Raw genomic sequence first — 21,056 nt, 5'->3', positions numbered from 1 at the left:
TTTCTGAATGTGTTGTTGCTTCCCTTCAATCGGGATTAGCTCCTTGACGAATAGAGGATCATACTCATAGAGTGATACAGCTGTGAAAAATGTACGTTGAAAATAAAATGCTTTGCAATAATGCCCATCACGATCACGAAAACAAATGACGATCACGATCACGAGACTTGATTTTTTTGTCATCACGGATCACGGGCAAAGTCCCATCACGATCACAGAAATGGAAATTTCGGCAATCACGGTCACAGAAAGGTCAAAAAACACCAATCACGATCACGATTTTAAACCCTTTGGGGCCCTCAGTGCTCGCAAAAAACATATGGGAGATAACTCTGTATTCTTGTTTTGATAGATTCGCGCAATAATTCGGCATGCTGTCAGAGAGAAATTGGCAATAGCCGTGGACCGATGATTATCAGAATGGTGCATACCTGCTAGTGCATTACCCCCCTCCGTGCAAGCACAAGACTAAGTATACACGCAAAAGATGCTGTCAGACTGTCGGTGGGTTATAGAAACACAAAAGCGGAGTATGGCTGCCTAAGTAGCGGGGGGGGGGGGGGACGGGGGAGGGAGGGGGGGTGGTACGGGCATTCACGTAAAATCCCACTCATGCAATAACAGGTCTAGCAGAAGAAAAAAAAGAAGAATTAGGCCCCTACTCGATAAGTCAACGACTAAATTTCAAGTTTAAGTTGCTTTTCCCGTCACTGGTGTTTTACATATCAATTCCTTTGTAATTTAAAAATTACACAACACCATGAAAAATCATCATCGACGATCGCGAATCTGCTTATATCCATAACACATTACGAAAAGATCTAAATATGTAAAAAATCGATTTCTTACCCACAGAAAGAAAACCAAGGCATCCTGTCAGGGATACAATGAGACCCGAAGGGAAGTAACTCATTTTTGACCTGAGGTCAGGATGGGTATGCACATGATCTGGGAGATCGAAAGAAATGTCCAAGCCGAACCCACTAGGCGCAACCGTGAGTTCGAACCTCGAACCTTCAACATGGAAGGCCGACGTCTTCACCAAAAGACTATTGCGGTCATCTTTATCATGTACAAATCTAATCATTGAAGTTTGAACACTGACTGAATTGAAACATTGGCAAGTACAATGTCATGGTCAAAAGATATAACAGGAGTTCTTTCTTTGTGCCCGCACACACTCTCTCTCTCTCTCTCCCTCCCTCCCTCTCACACACACACAATCACACACACACACACCCGCGCGTGCGCTTTGCAAAAATCTACTCTCTCTCTCCCTCTCTCTACCTTCTGGGAATGCGTGCGTGCGTGCGTGTGAGTGTGTGCGTGCGTGCGTGCGTGCGTGCGTGTGAGTGAGTGAGTGCGTGCGTGCGTGCGTGTGTATGTGTGAGGGAGAGGGAAAAAGAGGGAGAGACAGATGAAGGTAGAGACTTGAATGCTTTTGCACGACTCAGTGTAAGATATCTTTATTTAGCACAATTCCTTTAATTTCAACGTCCAAAACATATTAATTACAAGCACGTGTGGAATATACACAGGTATATAATCCCGGACATATTTTTCAAAACAACAACAACAACAACAACTACAACAACAACAACAACAACAACAACAACTACAACTACAACAGCAACAAAAGCAAGATTGATTATGCGTATTTTCAATTTCATTAGCTGGCAGTGGCAGATGGCAGATTACCATTTCACCGAAGCAGAAGAAAAAAATAACACAAATGTGCAAATGTTTTTACTTATCAAAAGAGAATTATACACTATAAACACAACAAGCAGCACTAACATTCGGTAAATACAGAATAACATTGTTACATTTATCATAGATTTACGTTATCGCTGGTATCTACCACTGAAAATACGAAAGTAAAACGTCATAAATGTTGAAGTAGGTAGCTCACCAAATTGATGTCTCCCAAAGAAAATCAATTTACAGCATTTAGGCCACAAAAAAATTAGTCTGTTTACGGTAACATAGGCCCAAAAAATAGGGTCGGTAGGTCGGGATTTTTTTAATTTTCTTAAAATTTTTTTCTCCAAAAAAACATATTTTTAAGTTATTTTGCCAAAAAACTAAGATTTTTTTTCTTTCTTTTTTCTTCTTTTTTTTCTCCCCCCAAATGCCAAAAAAAAGTCTAGGGTCGCGCGAAAAAAATAAGGTCGGTCGGGATACCGTAAACAGACTATATTTTTTGGGGGGCCTTATAAAGAAATGATTGAAATCATGTATTTGAGCTCCAAAATCGAAAACGTTTTCCTTTATATTTTACCAACTTATTCAGTAGTGATTCTTGTTAAAACGTAAGATACTCATGTCCAATATTCAAGTTTCATATATACATTACCTTGAAAATAATCTCTTCACGACCTATTTTTTATTTTATTTCTTGCCTCAGCTCTCTTTGAACTTACATTCTAATCATGCTTTGAACAATTCATGTTACTTGTTCTCAGGGGTAGACTAAAAGCATGTTTTTGTCAAAATGGGCGGAGGATAGAGGTAACTAGGAGAAGAATCACAGTTACAAATTGAGCACGTAATGGGGATTACTGTGGTTAGAGGGATAGCTTACCATGGATGCAACACACTTGAAGAAATTTGATATTACTTTTACACTTAAAATGTTTTTTGTTTGCTTGTGTTTCCTGCTTAACATTTCGTTTCAAAAGTGGGAAATCGATACGAAGTTGTTGGTTTTTGTTTAGTTTGTTTTTTAAATGTTAAAAGTTCACGTCATACTTGGGATCAAACCAACATAGAGACTTTCTGGTGCAAACCCTGAGCTAAAACAAAAAGCTGTTTATTGGCCAAACCTCAAAAAAGAAACGAGTGCTCTTATCTTATCCTCGAAGAGTATTGAAAGCGTCAAGCAACAACAAAAAAATTTGCTTTTGACATCTGAACCAAAATATACACGTACCCTTTTTGTATTGCCGAGGATCACTGTAAATGCAGTGAAGAAGAAAAACTTGATCTTAAGTCCGATTTGAATTCAACTGCATGACCAATTATATAGGCAATTGAAAATGATTTCTACCAAAAACTAAAAACAATTACTAGCATGAGAAAAGATTTCAAACTACGCTATATATATTGGCAGTCAATATAACACATTCGAAAATCATTTGTCTGGGTTGATTGAAAGTGATTTTAAAGAGAGGCTGAGCTCTAAAACTATGATTTTCTTTCAAATTTCCTCACTAAATCAGTATGACAGAAGAAACTACTATCCCGTAGAAAAGATGGATTTGCAGAATTGTGAGCTTTTTTCCACTCAGGCTGACTGAACAGGTTTGTCATTGCATCAAGACGCTCATCGTTCCTCCATTCTGTAAACAATGAAAAAATAATTATATGAGAGTGTATCGGTTATTAGTTATCATCAGATGTATCTGCGCTCTCTCTCTCTCTCTCTCTCTCTCTCTCTCTCTCTCTCTCTCTCTCTCTCTCTCTCTCTCTCTCTCTCTCTCTCTCAAAAAAAAGTGGGACTAAACTGCAATTGTGAAACGCCTTTGAAGTTACTTTTACACTTCTGGACAATATTCACCAAGAGCTACTTAACTACAAGGTATAAAAACACTTGTGTTCAAAAACCAAAAGAAAATCTCCAAAAATTAGACTTAAAGGCACAGTGCGCCTCCCGTAAACCATCACAGATACTGTCAGGCTTTTACACACAGTACAAACACCCTTCCATTTGAACGCTCACCAAACGGGAACATCCTAGGTGCCCTACGTAAAGAGCGAGCAATTTTTAAAGAATCAATTTTGCGCCGATTGCTCAGAGACAATCGGACCGTCGTGCGTTTTGGCGCTAGACCTAACTTTTAAAATCTAAATAATAAATTGACAGCTTGTTACACAAACATTCTTAAATCATAAAAGAATTCTTTTTTCATCAAGACAAGATCAGTACAATTCGAAGTTTTGAAAGTTTGAAAAAAGAAAAGCCCGGAAGCAGGGTCACGCAAGGTCGTGGTTCTCGTAGCAGACGACGGTTTATGGGCATCGCCAGTTCCTCTAAACAGTCAAAAGCCATCGCTAGACTTCTTGTGAACCACAGCCGTTTGTTTCGTGCATAGTCAGAGGTACATAATAACGTGCTATTGCAGATAAGCTCACATTGAGTCGCATTCAAATTACTAACTGACGACTACATTGTAAAAAAGGGAAACTGGATCACACGGGTTCACGATGGCTCAGGGGTAAGATAAACCACGCAAAAATAAATTCTTTGAAAATTGCTCGCTCTTTACGTGGGGCACCTAGGATGTTCCCGTTTGGTGAGCGTTCAAATGGAAGGGTGTTTGTACTGTGTGTAAAAGCCTGACAGTATCTGTGATGGTTTACGGGAGGCTTACTGTGCCTTTAACACATTGATGGAGGGAATATCAAAATGAAGGAAAATTCAAAGGTTTTATGAAGAGAAGATCTTGGAAAACGAGTTTGTTTGTTTGTTGTTTACAGAGGGGACAGACCTTATAAGATATGTTTCCTAGTACAGCAACATGAAGCAAAGTAAACGAGAAACAAAGCAAAGCACGTTCTGCGAACACGGCCCGTTGACAGATGGTTCACCTGAAGGCTTCGTTGTTCTCGTATAGCTCATCCTGCAGGTTAACGTAGTCTTCCGCATCCGGGTCCTCTTCGTCTTCCTGGCCGGGAGGAGGTGGGGGTGGAGGGGCGCGACGTCTGGGCTTCTGGAAGCGCTTGGTGAAGCGCTGAGTGAAACCGCGGGCTGGTCGGTGCTCCTGAGGCATCTGTACAACACGGAGGGAAGAATACGGGTAATGTTGAACTTTAGCGTTGTAGATTCAAAGCTCACAACTGAGAGGCATTTAAGCCTCCAATTTTGCAGAACCTGCCCTTGTAAGCATAACAAGTCATTTTAGATACATTTGAAGTCACGGAATGACCTGTACAGATGCCTTTCTTTTACATTGGTTTTAGAAGTAAACCATGGGCACAGCCAGGTTTTCAAAGGAGGGGCGGCGACTCGGTCCAAATCTGTCGATATTACGTATGCATTTTCTCGTCATTTTCGTCGATCAAATTACCAAATTAAATAATTCTGCTTAAGTTTAGAGCTCAAACCGTCAATTAATTTCACGATAAATATTCTTTGGCTTGCTTAAAGGAACTTGTATGAAAAATAACTCTAAAATGCCACTGGATTGTGAGCTATGAATTTACACAGCTAAAGTTCAAGATTACCAGAGTACGAAACTGACTGACGTGATTTACTTGTTCTCTAGTACTTAATTCTATTTCCATACTTGTGTGTTATTCAACAATTCATATGGATACATTATATACATAACAAGCATGTTTAGATTCAACAACAAGCTATAAGCTTTCAGTAATATTGACCAAATTTCGAAGCACCCCGCTTTTGAGAGCATAAAAAACCCTTCCAAAAGCAAGCAAAAGTGTCCTAAATAGAGGTAAATATCAACGGATTATCGTTGGTTCTGGTTGATCCAGACCTGCTCCGACCTGTCCGCTCTCTTAATAACAAATTGCCAGAATTCTGACATCGGCCAAAGCCACACGCACCTCAGGGTAGCTTTCTTGCTTGCAACGTTCATATGTTGAGCACGACTTTATTTATACATTTTATGGTGTTGCAAGCATCTGTGTGTGTGTGTGTGTGTGTGTGGGGGGGTGTGTGTGATTGTGTGTGTGTGTGTGTGTGTGTGTGTGTGTGTGTGTGTATGTGTGTGTGTGGGTGTGTGTGGGTGTGTTCGTCTTCGCACAAATGATGGGTGTAAACATATTCATCTTCATGCAGATGATGTGGACGTGGACATATTCATCTTCATGCCAATGATGAGGGTGTGAAAAAACCCCACTTCTTCGTTCATCTGATATCGATGTGAACATTTTTGTGCACGCAAAAAAACAAAGCATCATTTTCGCAATGACTCACATCCACCATGATCTCACAGCCATAGATGTCGTCATCTGGTTGCTCGGAGGGGGGACGAGGGGCGGCCTGCCTCCCGTTCTTGCTTGCCCCTCCGTTGGAATGTGCCTCCTCCTCCTCATCGTCTTCCTCCTCCTCCTCTCTCGGTGGCGTCATCACTGGCTCCTCCTCTACACAAGAATTGCAGGATTGTTAAGTAGTGAGGACACGCCAAAGTGATGTTCACATGACATACTCGCAATCAACTTTTCCCCAACTTAAGTCGTTTAAAAAATCTTTCCCGAGTCGTCGAGGCCAAGTCGGCGAAAAGTCTGCCCCTGCGATTTAGGTACGATTTAGGCCAGATTCAGCAGCGACTCCAAAACACAGCTGAGAACTGCTCGACTCGGCCGTGACTTGTCAAAGATTTTGCGCAGACTTTTCTTATTGCTCTTTCTGAGTGGTTAGCTCTAGCCGCCCCACGCTAATGCACCTACTGTTAGTGTGTGTGTGTGTGCAGGGCCGGACTACCGGGGGGGTTATGGGGGTTGCGCACCCCCCCCCCCTAGCCTAAACATGTACCTTACTTATTTAATTTTTTTTATTATTATTGCTTATTTTATGCCGTTTCATGCAAGGAGCGACCATTTTCCTATCTCAGAATATGACCTACCCGTCAGCTTCAGGGGGCTTCGCCCCCTGACCCCCACAACGAGGGGGGGGGGGGGGGGGGGTGGTGGGTTCTAGGGTTTCCGGACCCCCCCCAGCCAAAAAATAAAAATATTGAATGAGGTATGCATTTCTTTATTTTACATTGAGTTTCAATTTTTGGGGTATTAATCAGTGACAAAATCTGCTGCCTGAAACTGGTAATGATCATCCTCAGAATGCACCAGATTGCACCATTTTGCATCCTTTTTTTCAAAATTTTCCGGGGGGGCATGCCCCCGGACCCCCCTAGCAAGCTAGGCGCTTCGCGCAGTCGGCTCGGCGCTTCGCGCCTTCACACCCATATTTTCACAATATACTTTTGAAAAAAACCAGTCATAAAATGAACTGATCCGCCCCTGCCGCCAGAGGGGACATCCCCCTGGGCCACCACTGGCAACCCCCCCCCCCCTCCTCTTCGCCTAGTCCGGCCCTGGTGTGTGTGTGTGTGTGTGTGTGTGTGTGTGTGTGTGTGTGTGTGTGTGTGTGTGTGTGTGTGTGTGTGTGTGTGTGTGTGTGTGTGTGTGTGTGTGTGTGTGTGTGTGTGTGTGTGTGTGTGTGTGTGCTAATGCTGCACTTACTCTCCACCTGCAGTTCCTCCGAGTCCTGGATGCTGTCGACGTCGAAGAAGAGGGCGATCTGTTGAGGGTAGCGCAGGTCCATGAAGAACACCACCCCTCCCAGGATTATGCACACGACGCCTGTGACAAGGAGGTCATCAAGATTGTCATTTTATTTCTCGTATCTTTAAACCTTCAAATAAGCTTGTTATTCAAACTGAGATACATAACCTCCATTTACCTATACATTATCGATGTCTCGTATCTTTAAACCTTCAAATAACTTTGTTATTTCAACTGAGAAAACATTACCTCCCTTTATCTATACATCGCCGATCTCGCGTATATTTAAACGTTCAAATAAGCTTGTTACTCCAACTAAGATACATTACCTCCCTTTATCGACACATCTCTTGTACCTTTAAACCTTATAATAAGCTTGTTACTTCAACTGAGACACATATCTATACATCACCGGTAAAGGGGTTTCGTACGGTAAGTTGTTCACAACTGTGATACTACTGTTTGCCGTACCATTACTATGGCAAAAATAACAACAACGGCAACAACAGCGGCAACAACAACAACAACAACAACTGTTTATCATCGCACAGGTGTCCCAGAGAACAACAATCATAAAACTTTCTAATTTTAAACTAAAGAAGAATGTAGCTTAAACATTTCGACAAAAGACTATAACTTAAAGTCTGCAGAGATTAAAAAAAAAAGAAAAAAAGTATAAGGTTTTAAGGTCTTGTATAACGAAGCGCCTTGTCACCCGGAAAGTACGGTAATAAAAAAAAAAAATCCAGTCCTTCCCGAGAAATTATTGGCTCACCACCTCAGACCCTGCCAGATTTTTTACATTAGATATTAAGGCCATCCCACTGCCAAGAAAAATTAATCAGTCAGGAAGCAGATGGGCGCAGTGGCGTGGTGGTAAAACGTCGGCCTCCTAATCGGGAGGTCGTGAGTTCGAATCCCGGTCGCTGCTGCGTGGTGGGTTAAAAGAGGAGATTTTTCTGATCTCCCAGGTCAACTTATGTGCAGACCTGCTTAGTGACTTAATCCCCTTCGTGTGTACACGCAAGCACAAGACCAAGTGCGCACGGAAAAGATCCTGTAGTCCATATCAGAGTTCGGTGGGTTATAGAAACACGAAAATACCCCAGCATGCCTCCCCCGAAATCGGCGTATGCTGCCTGAATGGCGGGGTAAAAACGGTCATTCACGTGAAAATCCACTCGTGTTAAAAACATGAGTGAACGTGGGAGTCTAAGCCCATGAACGAAGAAGAAGAAGAAGGAGAAGAAGAAGAAGAAGAAGAAGAAGAAGAAGAAGAAGAAGAAGAATCAGTCAGGAAGCTGATTTTGGGTGTGCGTCCAAGTGGAGGGGGTGGTCTTATCTCATGTAAAAGTCTGGGCAGATCTGAGATATTGAGATAGCACAACTGTTTCCACGAGCAGAACTGTTCCTTTAAAGGTCATCATGGCGGGCGCGACAGATGTAGCTCTGTTTTGTCGTGCCTGTACTACATCCGGTGTCGACGGCAACGCTACATTTATTTCTGTGGCTTTCTTTTTTATTTTAGCGAGGTTTTTTTCTCTCCTGGATACGAATGATCGCCTTCAAGAAAGAAGGGTAACCGCCTGAACTACCTGTAATCAGACAGATGTACCAGCTTCCTGCGAAGTCGAAAGTCAGCATGTCGTCAGCAGTGAAGGGGATGACCAGGTCAAAAGGGTTGCGCAGCGTGGCCCAGATGATATTGGCCGTCACCATGGTAGCGCCTGTCAACATCAGCATGTAGGCCCCGTAGCGGAGCAACACGAAGAACAAAATATTGGTCAGGATCCACAGAGGGAAGGCGAACCTGGAAACAGCCATGGTGAGTGTTATTTTGATTGTATTAATTTTTTTTTTAATCGTCCCTATCCGTGACCGATTCAAGAGTCGTGGCGAGGAACATTCAGTACTTAGGATTTCTGTAGGCTATTGTATAAACTATTGCTACATCGCAAAACGTAGAACAAGCTATTCGTCAAGATGCATAGAGGGAAGGTAACAGTCCTGGTGATGAACATTCAGTGCGTAAAATGTGTTATGCTACTGAATCATGTATTTTTTAAATATTTTTTTTGTATACACGTGCTGTTTTCTTTGTTCTTCCGAATTTCAATCGACAGATTTGGGATTAATTTAGCATCAGGCGGGAAGTTTGAGAGTTTGAGGCTTTGAGGCGTATCAACACAATCTTAGGCCAAAAAAAAAAAAATAGGTGTGGTTACGGTAACATAGCCAAAAAAAATAGGGTAGGAAGGTAGGCAATCACTTTTTTTTTAAACTTTTTTTTCTAATGTGTACAAATTAAACCTACTTGACAGGAACATAAGTGTGCGACTCGGGCACTTTCGCTTTCATTGCGTTTTCTGCACTCGTTTTCTTGTTTTTTGGGTTTGTTTTTTTACAAATGTAATAAAAAGTTATAGGGTCGGCCCCTAAAAATAGGGTAGGTCGGGTTACCGTAACCACACCTAATGTTTTTTTTAGGCCTTAGCATTGTTGCGGGAGAAACCTTCTTCCTGGCGAAATAAAGGCAAGTGCCTAATCGGGACTGTAGGCGTCAGATGCTCACATTTAGACACTTTTGCTGACATCGACTTGATTATAATTATTCTAATTACGCATATTTCAGTAAATATTTAAACATGCGTCTTTATTAATATTCGATGAATACCCACGATTTTCCATCCGGCATGGCGATAGGAGCAGCCATTCCGTGTCAGAATACCATATTTACAAGAACATAGCATATGAACAGGGTGTAACGACGAGGCTCCAGGTAACAGAGCACAATATGGGAGTACCATCCTGCGTAGATAAATAATCCAGAACCAGGTAAATTGAGCTGCCAACTGCAGCATGCTACGTTTTAAGAGCATTCGCTACGCCAAGCCAAAGATTGCTATTAATAATCATAAGCATGCAACAGTTCCTTCTTTTTATATTTAGTCAAGTTTTGACTAAATATTTTAACATCGAGGGGGAATCGAAACGAGGGTCGTGGTGTATGTGCGTGTGTGTGTGTGTGTGTGTGTCTGTCTGTGTGTGTGTGTGTAGAGCGATTCAGACTAAACTACTGGACCGATCTTTATGAAATTTGACATGAGAGTTCCTGGGTATGAAATCCCCGAACGTTTTTTTCATTTTTTTGATAAATGTCTTTGATGACGTCATATCAGGCTTTTCGTGAAAGTTGAGGCGGCACTGTCACGCCCTCATTTTTCAACCAAATTGGTTGAAATTTTGGTCAAGTAATCTTCGACGAAGCCCGGACTTCGGTATTGCATTTCAGCGTGGTGGCTTAAAAATTAATTAATGACTTTGGTCATTAAAAATCTGAAAATTGTAAAAAAAAATAAAAATTTATAAAACGATCCAAATTTACGTTTATCTTATTCTCCATCATTTGCTGATTCCAAAAACATATAAATAAGTTATATTCGGATTAAAAACAAGCTCTGAAAATTAAATATATAAAACTTATTATCAAAATTAAATTGTCCAAATCAATTTAACAACACTTTCATCTTATTCCTTGTCGGTTCCTGATTCCAAAAACATATAGATATGATATGTTTGGATTAAAAACACGCTCAGAAAGTTAAAACAAAGAGAGGTACAGAAAAGCGTGCTATCCTTCTTAGCGCAACTACTACCCCGCTCTTCTTGTCAATTTCACTGCCTTTGCCATGAGCGGTGGACTGACGATGCTACGAGTATACGGTCTTGCCAAGTACTTCTTCTAGAGAAGTAGTCCTTGGGTCTTGCTGAAAAATGGCATTGCGTTCAGTTTCATTCTGTGAGTTCGACAGCTACTTGACTAAATATTGTATTTTCGCCTTACGCGACTTGTTTGTTAGTCCTGGTACACATTTCTGCTTCACACTCCGTGGAGCGGTCACACCACGAGCCATAAAACATCGTCTAAACATAAAAGTGGCATTGCATACACTCAAATAAGCATTTTATAGTCCTGCATTCTCGTGAAACTTTTTTTAAATGTTTATAAATGCGGATGTGTGAATACAGTTCAGGAAATGCTACACTTTAACACCATTTGCTACGCTGAACATTCCAAACAGTTCTAAACACTTCAGGCTTCACAAGGCTTGGCAGGTGTGGGTAAAACTGTGATATGGACGTACCAGAGCACAATGTGGGAGTACCATCCTGCCTGGCGATAGTGGCGCCCCCAGCGGACGCCCTCGCCGTCAAAGGTGAAGTACTCGGCCACCCACAGGATGGGCAGGGGCAGGCCTCGGAACTGGGCCGCGCGGTACTCCTGCTGGAACCGACCCGCTGCAATACAACCCACACAGTTTTAGAGGTAGGCTTTGGTAGATGCATTTTCTTTTCGTTTTCTTACTTCTTTTTTTTGGTTTGTATACAAAGCCGGGATTTCCTGTCTCACATGCCCCTAATGTCGTTGGCTTTACCGTGAGGGCGTAAAGCTTAAACTTTCTTCCGAGGTAGGCATATTCCTATTCGCCGAAGGCAGCAGCCAGGCTGCATAATGTTGGTAATTGTTTAAGCTGAAGGATGCTCTTATCACATGTAAAAGATAACAAAGACACCATGATAATAAAGGCGTGTTGTCCGGTGCCAATGGACCAAATCCCAGTTGTCCCTATGCACTCAGACTTAGAGGAGGAACAATCTGTTAAGTCGCAGCTGATCGAGAACCTCATTAACAAAGGGTGTTACCTAAGGAACCCAATCCTGGATGTCCCTATGGCACTCAGACTTGGATGTTAAAAGCCCGAATTCAGTAGCAGTTCTTCGTGATACTACGAAAGGGTTATTGACAAAAGAACCAAATCACAGATGTCCCTATGGCACTATTCCCTCAGACTTGAAGGTTAAATGCCCGAATGCCCACCATGACACCATAAAAGTTCAGTTGTAGTTCTTCGTGATACTATGAAAGGGTTATTGACAAAAGAGCCATTGAAGCCTGTGCTGCGACTTCTGTCTTGTGTGTGGCGCACGTTAAATGTCAAAGCAGCACCGCCCTGATATGGCCCTTCGTGGTCGGCTGGGCGTTAAGCAAACAAACAAACCAAAAAAAGAGTCAAATTCCCAGATGCCCCTGTTGCACACTATTCACTCAGAGTTCAGTAGCAGTTCTTCGTGACACCATGAAAGGGTTGTTGACAAACGTACCAAATCCCAGATGTACCTGTGCACTAAAACTCAGAGGGAAAAAGTCCCAGTTCGACAGCGACTGATTAAGACTATACATTCTAATAAGAGGCAGACCCCGAAAGCACGAAATCCTAGATGTCCCTGTGTACTCAGAGTTAAGTTTAAAAGTCCCAGTTCGGTAGCTGTGCTGTGAGACACATGCAGCTAAAGTAAAAGTTCTTACCTAAAGGTTCAAACCCCAGATACCCCTGTCTTTGAGACTTATATAGATAAATCAGCTCCAGTTCAGTAGCAGTTCTGAGACACATGCAGCTATGTAAAGGTTCTCACCCAAGGAACCAAACCCCAGATACCCCTATCTTAGAGACTTATATAGATGAATCAGCTCCAGGCCAGTAGCAGTTCTGAGACACATGCAGCTATGTAAAGGTTCTCACCCAAGGAACCAAACCCCAGATACCCCTATCTTAGAGACGTATATTGAGGAAACAGCTCCAGTTAAGTAGCAGTTCTGAGACGCATGAAGCTACGTAAAGGCACTCGCCAAAAGGACCAAACCCCAGATACCCCTATCTTAGAGACTTATATTGAGGAAATAGCTCCAGTTCATTAGCAGTTCTGAGACACATGCAGCTATGTAAAAGTTCTTACCGAAAGGACCAAACCCCAGATACCCCTATTTTAGAAACTTAAGGGAAACAGCCCCCGTTCAGTAGCAGTTATGAGAGTGAGACACATTCACTTTCTCACCAAAAGGACTAAACCCCAGATACTCCCATCTTAGAAACTTAAGGGAAACAGCTACAATTCAGTAGCAGTTCTGAGAGACAGCACGCGCGTAAAATAAAGGTTCTCAGTCTCACCAAAAGGACCAAAGCCAAGACGTCCCTGGCGCCACTCCCAGCTGAAGTGTTCATTGTAGTTGATGGTCTCGTTCAACTGGTGCTCCGGCTCTCCTGCACAACGACACATGTAACATCCTCATGAAATTCAAAGATGAAAGTCGCTTGTTTATTTCAATGTTTGTAATTCTCTTTGTCGGCAGGAGATTGTTTCCGAACAATTCTCATTACTCTTGGTTCACATGTTGTATGTATTTAAAGCGCGTTCGTCCCTTTGTTTCACAGATCGCAAGACAGATTGTTAAGATGGTAAACCTGGTAGAGCCACAAGAACTATCAGGTGATAAGTTCAACGCTGCTGCACAAACAAGTCACACTGCACGGTAGTAGTTTTCTTTCTGAATGGTTGCTTCAAAACTCCTGAGATGCTTGAACAACGGTTTATTTCTCTTGAATGAGATTCTTTCTTTAATTGATTTTGTTTTAAATATTTTTGAAGTCACATTTCCGACAGCAAAAAGAATCCCTTGATCAAGTAAGCGTAACTTTCTCGAGAAAAAAAGACATGATACAGAATCTGAATCTGAATCTGATTACATGAATTGCATGCCTAATTATTTAATGTTTGAAATGTACCACTGGATCTAATAAGCCTTAGTGTCAGGCTTATATGACAATTAACATGATTTGATATGACGTTGGTGCTAAGTTACTTTTTTCTCAAATAAAAAGCTTTTATTCTTACCATCAAATTTACAAAATTCTCGAAATGATGACACGTATCTATTTAGGGTCAGTTTTCCTACGTGCTAAGTTAATTTTTTCGCAAATTAAAAAAAATGTTTTTATCCTGAAAAATATTATCCGATTTGTAAATTCTCGAAATGATGACACGTGTCATTTTAGGGTCGGTTCCCCTACATATCATGTTACTTTTTTCCTCAACTGATTTTGTTTTGTGTTCTGAAAAATACTATCAGATTTGAAAAATATCGAAATGATGACACGTGTCATTTTAAGGTCGGTTCCCCTACATGTTCAGTTACTTTTTTTCTCAACTGATTTTGTTTTGTATTCTGAAAAATACTATCAGATTTGAAAAATTTCGAGATTATGACACGTGTCATTTTAGGGTCTTTTTCTCAACTAATTTTGTTTTGTATTCTGAAAAATCTCGAAATGACGACACGTGTCAATAAAGGGTCTTTTTTTCAACTGATTTTGTTTTGTATTCTGAAAAATACTATCAGCTCTGAAAAATCTTGAAATAATGACACGTGTCATTTTAGGATCCGGTTTCTCAAATAACTTTTTCATATTCTGAAAAATACTATCAGATCTGAAAAATCTAGAAATGATGACACGTGTCATTTTAGGGTCGGTTCCCCCACATGTTAGGTTACTTTTTTTCTCAACTGATTTTGTTTTGTATTCTGAAAAATACTATCAGATCTGAAAAATCTCGAAATGATGACACATGCCATTTTAGGGTCAGTAACCCTACAAGCCACTTTACCTTTGAATTTGTTTCACTTTTGGCCATAACAAGCCACCATACATGCACGTGACACTTTGACAGACTGACCTTTGAGCGTGACGTTGATGCCCCTGAGACCAATCATCACGCCCACCTCGGCGTGGATCTCTTCTCCTGTGCCCGCCTTGTACTTCGTTTCCGTGCTTATTTTGGCTGTCTCCCACGTCATGGCGAAGTTCGACACTGATTGTCACACATTGGAGAGACAAACAATAATCACATCAATCAGTATCCCTCTTTGGCCCGAGCAAGAAACGTCAGTTAAAATTGTTTAAATATTCCATGACGTCATGGCCAAGTTCGACACTGATTGTAAACAGTGTAGATGGAAAAGACAAACATTAACTATATCAATCAATATATATCACACTGTGGCCCGAGTGACAAACTTCAGTTAAAATTGTTTAAATATCCCATGATGACATGTCATGGCCAAGTTTGACAATGACTGAGCTCTACTGACTTGGCCTGAACTGCAGACTCCAACTAGGGGAGGGTGGGGCAGGTAGGGTCAGGGGCAGGTTGGGTCACCTTGAATAATTAACTCTCACAATTGAAAAGATATTCCCGTTTCGTTTCCGATCTATGTTTTTGAATGTCCCAGTGCGTCCCTATCGCCAATTTGTTTGAATGGTAGTGATGTGCAAGTATGGATCCGGTGGTTTCACCATGAAATTTGACAGTAAGTGACTTTTTTGACTCTCATACTTTTTGTTCTATACGTGGATTAACAGGGTGCTCATGGATGATATCTTTAGTATACACACCTGATTCATTTTAGAAGTGAATTGTGCTGTTTAAATTCGTATTTAAATTGAATCGAAACGTAACAGACCGATTTCTTTGTGCACCCTGTGCGGGGCAGGTAGGGTATGGGCAGGTTGGGTCAGTGACTCGACCTGCCCCGTCATTACCCAACCTGCCCCTTCTTTACATATAGAGAATACTACATGGCTTGCTGTGTCGTACCAGATTTACACGAGTTTTTTTAATTTAATATTGAACTGCGAGCGAAAGCCATGTAGTATTCTGTTTATCCTACATATTTTACTTACGTGTATTTAACTGAAAATGTCCTGCAGTCGAGGCATTGTAAAAGCTGGTTGGCCTTGAGACCTGGGTCAATGATCGGTACTTGCAATCTGAACACAGCTGCCTGTCCAGACACTGACCTTCTTACCCGGGGTCAATGACCGAGTTTTTATATGAGAGGAAAGTCTCTGAAGGATTGGTCAGCGCAGAATAAGATAAGAGAGGGGTTGAAGTGAATAGCGCAAAGAGGGGGGAGGGAGGGGGGGTAGTAGCTATTTTGACTGCTGATGCAATCGCCAGCGGCTCGTGGCACTGGAGGGGTGGTGACACGGTCAAGTGAGGCGGAGAGGGGTAGCTGTCTAGCCACTGTGTCTGGCCTTGATTGGTGGTAGTCCTGAGTCCTTCTCAAAGTGGGGGGGGGGATGAGTGGGCAGTAGAGAAGTGACAAACGACTTTGTGCTTCAGCGAAATTTGAACCCGCACGGCGGGCGATTTCAGCAGAATTTCGAACCCGCCCGACGCGATTTGAACCCGCCGGGGGCGATCGGGCGACCGCCAATATTCAGCCCTGTAAGCAGTGGAAAAACAGGTCCCTGCCAGACTTGCTTGACATGACCTCATTTACATGATATACACACGTGTGATTTGAACGATTATTATCTCACGAGTGTCTCTCTCACGTATGTAGGATAAATTTGTTATTGCATGAAATATGAATCATAGGTGAATTTGTTTGTATGTACGCGCGCGATTGTGTGTTGATGGGTGCGTGTATTTCATGTGTATGAGTTATAAATATTGTTTGTGTTACAGAATGACAGGTTTTGTTTATTGCAACAGCAACGGCACCATTTGTATTCAACCCTGACCTCTTATTTCAGTTATGTTTTTAATAACAACACGCACAGACATGCGAAGTTATGTTATTTTCCATTGATGTTTTTTAATATTATTTTTTGCTTCGTGTTTGTTTTTGGTAAGTTGTTACTATTGGCAATTTTCTTGTTCTTCTTTGTTTGGTTGGTTGTTTTCATATCTCAATTATATACACGGGTTAATTGTGGTATCGTTCAGCTAGTCAATTTATTAATTTACCTTTATTTTGGCAGGATAATAGCTGTTTTTCTCAAGTTGACCCAACCTTCCCCACAGGGGTACCCAACCTGCCCCGTGGTGGGGCAGGTTGGGTATTTTTGGTGACCTTTTTATTTATCGTTTATCTCTCATGATTAGAACGATTTATTTTCGAATGTTGAATTATTGTATTGCAAAAGGATTAAAGTTTTCTTAAAAAGTTGTTTGAAATGTTTTCACTGGTTAATCTTTGAATGAGAGTGAAAAGAGATTTTTTTGACCCTACCTGCCCCACCCTCCCCTACATTATTTCAATATTCTACTTTGGCTCTATAGCAGCATATTTCTGTTCAGCTGTTTTTCCATATCCCGATAGCAAATATTTTTTGTTTTGTTTGTTACACCCTTTTCGTCCCAAGCAATGTACATGCATTAACGTATTACAATTGCTTTGGTAACCATGCAACCAACAACCCACACCCAGACGTTCTTTTGACCTCGCGACCTCCCATGGGGTCGCCTTCACGCGGCGGGAGTGTTTCCACAGAGCTACCCCACCCCTTTACTTCTCTTCTTTTGTCTTATTTCTGCCTTACCAGTCCTTTCACCTATATTTCCTTCCAAGAAAACTCTCCCTACTATTCCCTGCAGTTTTCCAATTCTTTTCTTGTTGTCTTATTTCTACCTGACTGGATCCATCACCTTTATTTCACTTACCAAAAGTCTTCTTTTCCACATCCTTATTTCTCTGCCCCCCGCATGTCGTAAGAGGCGACTAACGGATTCTGTTTCTCCTTTTACCCTTGTTGAGTGGTTCTTGTATAGAATATAGTCAATGTTTGTAAAGATTTTAGTCAAGCAGTATGTAAGAAATGTTTAGTCCTTTGTACTGGAAACTTGCATTCTCCCAGTAAGGTCATATATTGTACTACGTTGCAAGCCCCTGGAGCAATTTTTTGATTAGTGCTTTTGTGAACAAGAAACACTTAACAAGTGGCTCTATCCCATCTCCCCCCTTTCCCCTATCCCATCTCCCCCCTTTCCCTCGTCGCGATAAACCTTCGTGGTTGAAAACGACGTTAAACACCAAATAAAGACCTCGCAACCCTGTTTTATAGTGAAGCGTCTCTCAGTATTAACACAGATATTTCTTGTTCTTTCTTACTTCTTTTCTTCTTGGCCTTCTCTACTTTTTACTTTTAAAAGTATTTTTCTTAAATCTGTTTAGTTTTGCTCTCCTTGTTTATTTTCTCGTTGTTTTCAAATACCTGATTAAAAACAATCGTTGCTGCAAGCACATTATTGTGCCTCTGCCAAAATTTGCTAATCAAACGATCTGAATAATGTGCCTGTGCCTACTGTTCTCTTTGAGTACGAAATGACCAAAATAGTTATATCTTGTTTTCAAGGATTATTCCTGAATGATCAATCTTAAAGTTCAGTTGAACGAGGTGGATGACTTTACACCGTGCTTTGACATTTGCAGGTAGGTAAACATCAGCTAGTGACAATTCACAAATAAATGTCATATCACAAAACATGTTATGACTCTCTCTCTCTCTCTCTCTCTCTCTCTCTCTCTCTCTCTCTCTCTCTCTCTCTCTCTCTCTCTCTCTCTCTCTCTCTATCTATGAGAGTGATGTTGATTAAGAGGTATTGCAGTACATGTACATTGTACCTATAAGAAGTGGTTGTTACGTAATGAGTAGTTGTTATAAGCCTAGTTCATTTGAGACCCATTGGTACTTCGATTTCCCCCTATTTCTCAAGAACTGTTCCGTCATATTTGTAGATACCAAATGACTGAGGGTAATTGGACCATTACATTTTTTTAAAGAAAATATTTTCCAGGCATTCATGCAAATTATTTCTTCATAAAAACTACTTACTGAGCGGTCTTTTGCCCCCTTTGCGAAACCCCCCGCGGGTTAGGGGAAAGAATTTACCCGATGCTCCCCAGCATGTCGTAAGAGGCGACTAACGGATTCTGTTTCTCCTTTTACCCTTGTTAAGTGTTTCTTGTATAGAATATAGTCCATTTTTGTACAGATTTTAGTCAAGCAGTATGTAAGAAATGTTAAGTCCTTTGTACTGGAAACTTGCATTCTCCCAGTAAGGTCATATATTGTACTACGTTGCAAGCCCCTGGAGCAAATTTTTGATTAGTGCTTTTGTGAACAAGAAACAATTGACAAGTGGCTCTATCCCATCTCCCCCCTTCCCCGTCGCGATATAACCTTCGTGGTTGAAAACGACGTTAAACACCAAATGAAGAAAGAAAAGAAAGCCCCCCCCTTGCGAAGGCCTCCAGCCGAATTGAGTCGGCAAGAATATGGGTATAAGTCCGTGTATTTCCCCGTAAACATTCCATTTTTTTTCCTTTAAAAAAAAATTGTTTCCCCTTTATTATGCCTGCTTATTCCAGTCGCTGCTCAAATCTCAATTTGTGTCATGTGACAAGGTTCTATACGTTTTGCTTATTGCGACTTGTGTTAAAAAAAAAGTTGCCAGCATGTCTGTATGTAGGTTAAAGAGCGTGACTAGAAATGTATACAAAGTGTTCAGAATCTAAACAAAGGAGGCTTCCTTTTGCGCGGGGACACGTCAACAAACGGGCATGTAAGACAATGGGTATCATATCCAGGTGAGAGATTGATAGCGGCGTCAACGTCGCTTTTTTTATGTAGATTTATGTGACTTGTGTTTAATCAAATACACCGCAGTGGAGATTATGCAAAACATGGAATGTTTTTTTTGTCGGGTCAATTGGAACAACTGTGAGAAAAACACGATCTGATCCTATGAAAATAAGCTTTGTGGAAATCCTTGTACAAATTGAGATTTCGTAATGGTATGGATTGACGGGAAAGACTTTGGTTTGCTTAAAGATAAAAGACTGTAGCAGTTCTGAGAGACACCACGCATTCACTTTCTCAGGAACTTGAAGAAACACCTCGAAGAAGGCAGAATTGTGTTCTATTTGGACGAGATATCATGTGTGTTCGTACCCTGAAAGATGTCTATTGTTCTCAGGATGACATCCAGATTAGTACCATTGCTCTCATTGCTATCATTAACATTTCCGACATAAGTGACAGTGACAGTGCCGACAGCAATTTCTGAAACCCACGTCTCATCTTTCTTTCTTTATTTGGTGTTTAACGTCGTTTTCAACCACGAAGGTTATATCGCGACGAGGGAAAGGGGGGAGATGGGATAGGGGAAAGGGGGGGGGGGGGGAGATGGGATAGAGCCACTTGTTAAGTGTTTCTTGTTCACAAAAGCACTAATCAAAAAATTGCTCCAGGGGCTTGCAACGTAGTACAATATATGACCTTACTGGGAGAATGCAAGTTTCCAGTACAAAGGACTAAACATTTCTTACATACTGCTTGACTAAAATCTTTACAAACATTGACTATATTCTATACAAGAACCACTTAACAAGGGTAAAAGGAGAAACAGAATCCGTTAGTCGCCTCATACGACATGCGGGGTGCAGAGAAATAAGGATGTGGAAAAGAAGACTTTTGGTAAGTGAAATAAAGGTGATGGATCCAGTCAGGTAGAAATAAGACAACAAGAAAAGAATTGGAAAACTGCAGGGAATAGTAGGGAGAGTTTTCTTGGAAGGAAATATAGGTGAAAGGACTGGTAAGGCAGAAATAAGACAAAAGAAGAGAAGAAACAGAACCGTTAGTCGCCTCTTACGACATGCTGGGTAGCATCGGGTAAATTCTTTCTAGTCCCAACCAATATGGGACTCCCCCTAACCCGCGGGGGGGTACGTCTCATCTGATGACTGTTATTTACATCAGAAGAAAGACAGGTGAGCTGTTGGTTAAGCTGCTCTGATTCAGTATTTACTCCATGAAAATCGATGATATAACTATGATTCGTGTATATCAAGAGTGAAAGCATATCCGACAAAGTGATATGGTTCGAGAGTGAAGAAACAAAGGAGCCACTTTCTGCACGAAATTCACGCGAACACAGTAATAGAAGTCCGCATGCAGCCACCAGTGTGGTCACGTATGATTTACACGTGCTTGTACCTGGTGACACAGTAACTCACGAGGCCCTGCAAAGGGGCACGTTTACACTGTGTTTAAGTAGTTTCAAAGAACACCTAATTAATTTGCCTTTCAAAAAAATATTTTGGTAAACAATTCATTATG

The 21,056-nt window shown here is 41.3% G+C and overlaps 1 protein-coding gene across 2 annotated transcripts in view; it reads right to left on the bottom strand.

Moving 5' to 3' along the window:
• Positions 1 to 2,210: 2,210 nt before the first annotated feature.
• LOC138958386 (dual oxidase maturation factor 1-like) overlaps positions 2,211 to 21,056 on the bottom strand; it is a 28,834-nt gene continuing 9,988 nt past the window's right edge. For both annotated transcript variants that reach the window (XM_070329521.1, XM_070329522.1), the window contains exons 4-11: positions 14,821 to 14,955; positions 13,257 to 13,349; positions 11,394 to 11,547; positions 8,844 to 9,058; positions 7,207 to 7,326; positions 5,942 to 6,108; positions 4,591 to 4,772; positions 2,211 to 3,341 (exon numbers count right to left, since the gene is read on the bottom strand). In XM_070329521.1, the coding sequence (XP_070185622.1) occupies positions 3,326 to 3,341; positions 4,591 to 4,772; positions 5,942 to 6,108; positions 7,207 to 7,326; positions 8,844 to 9,058; positions 11,394 to 11,547; positions 13,257 to 13,349; positions 14,821 to 14,955 (1,082 nt within the window). In that variant the 3' untranslated portion in view covers positions 2,211 to 3,325. The remainder of the gene's footprint in view (positions 3,342 to 4,590; positions 4,773 to 5,941; positions 6,109 to 7,206; positions 7,327 to 8,843; positions 9,059 to 11,393; positions 11,548 to 13,256; positions 13,350 to 14,820; positions 14,956 to 21,056) is intronic.

This window comes from Littorina saxatilis, linkage group LG2, assembly GCF_037325665.1.
Source record: "Littorina saxatilis isolate snail1 linkage group LG2, US_GU_Lsax_2.0, whole genome shotgun sequence".
NCBI classification, from domain to species: domain Eukaryota; kingdom Metazoa; phylum Mollusca; class Gastropoda; order Littorinimorpha; family Littorinidae; genus Littorina; species Littorina saxatilis.
This window is presented reverse-complemented; position numbering and strand designations above follow the sequence as displayed.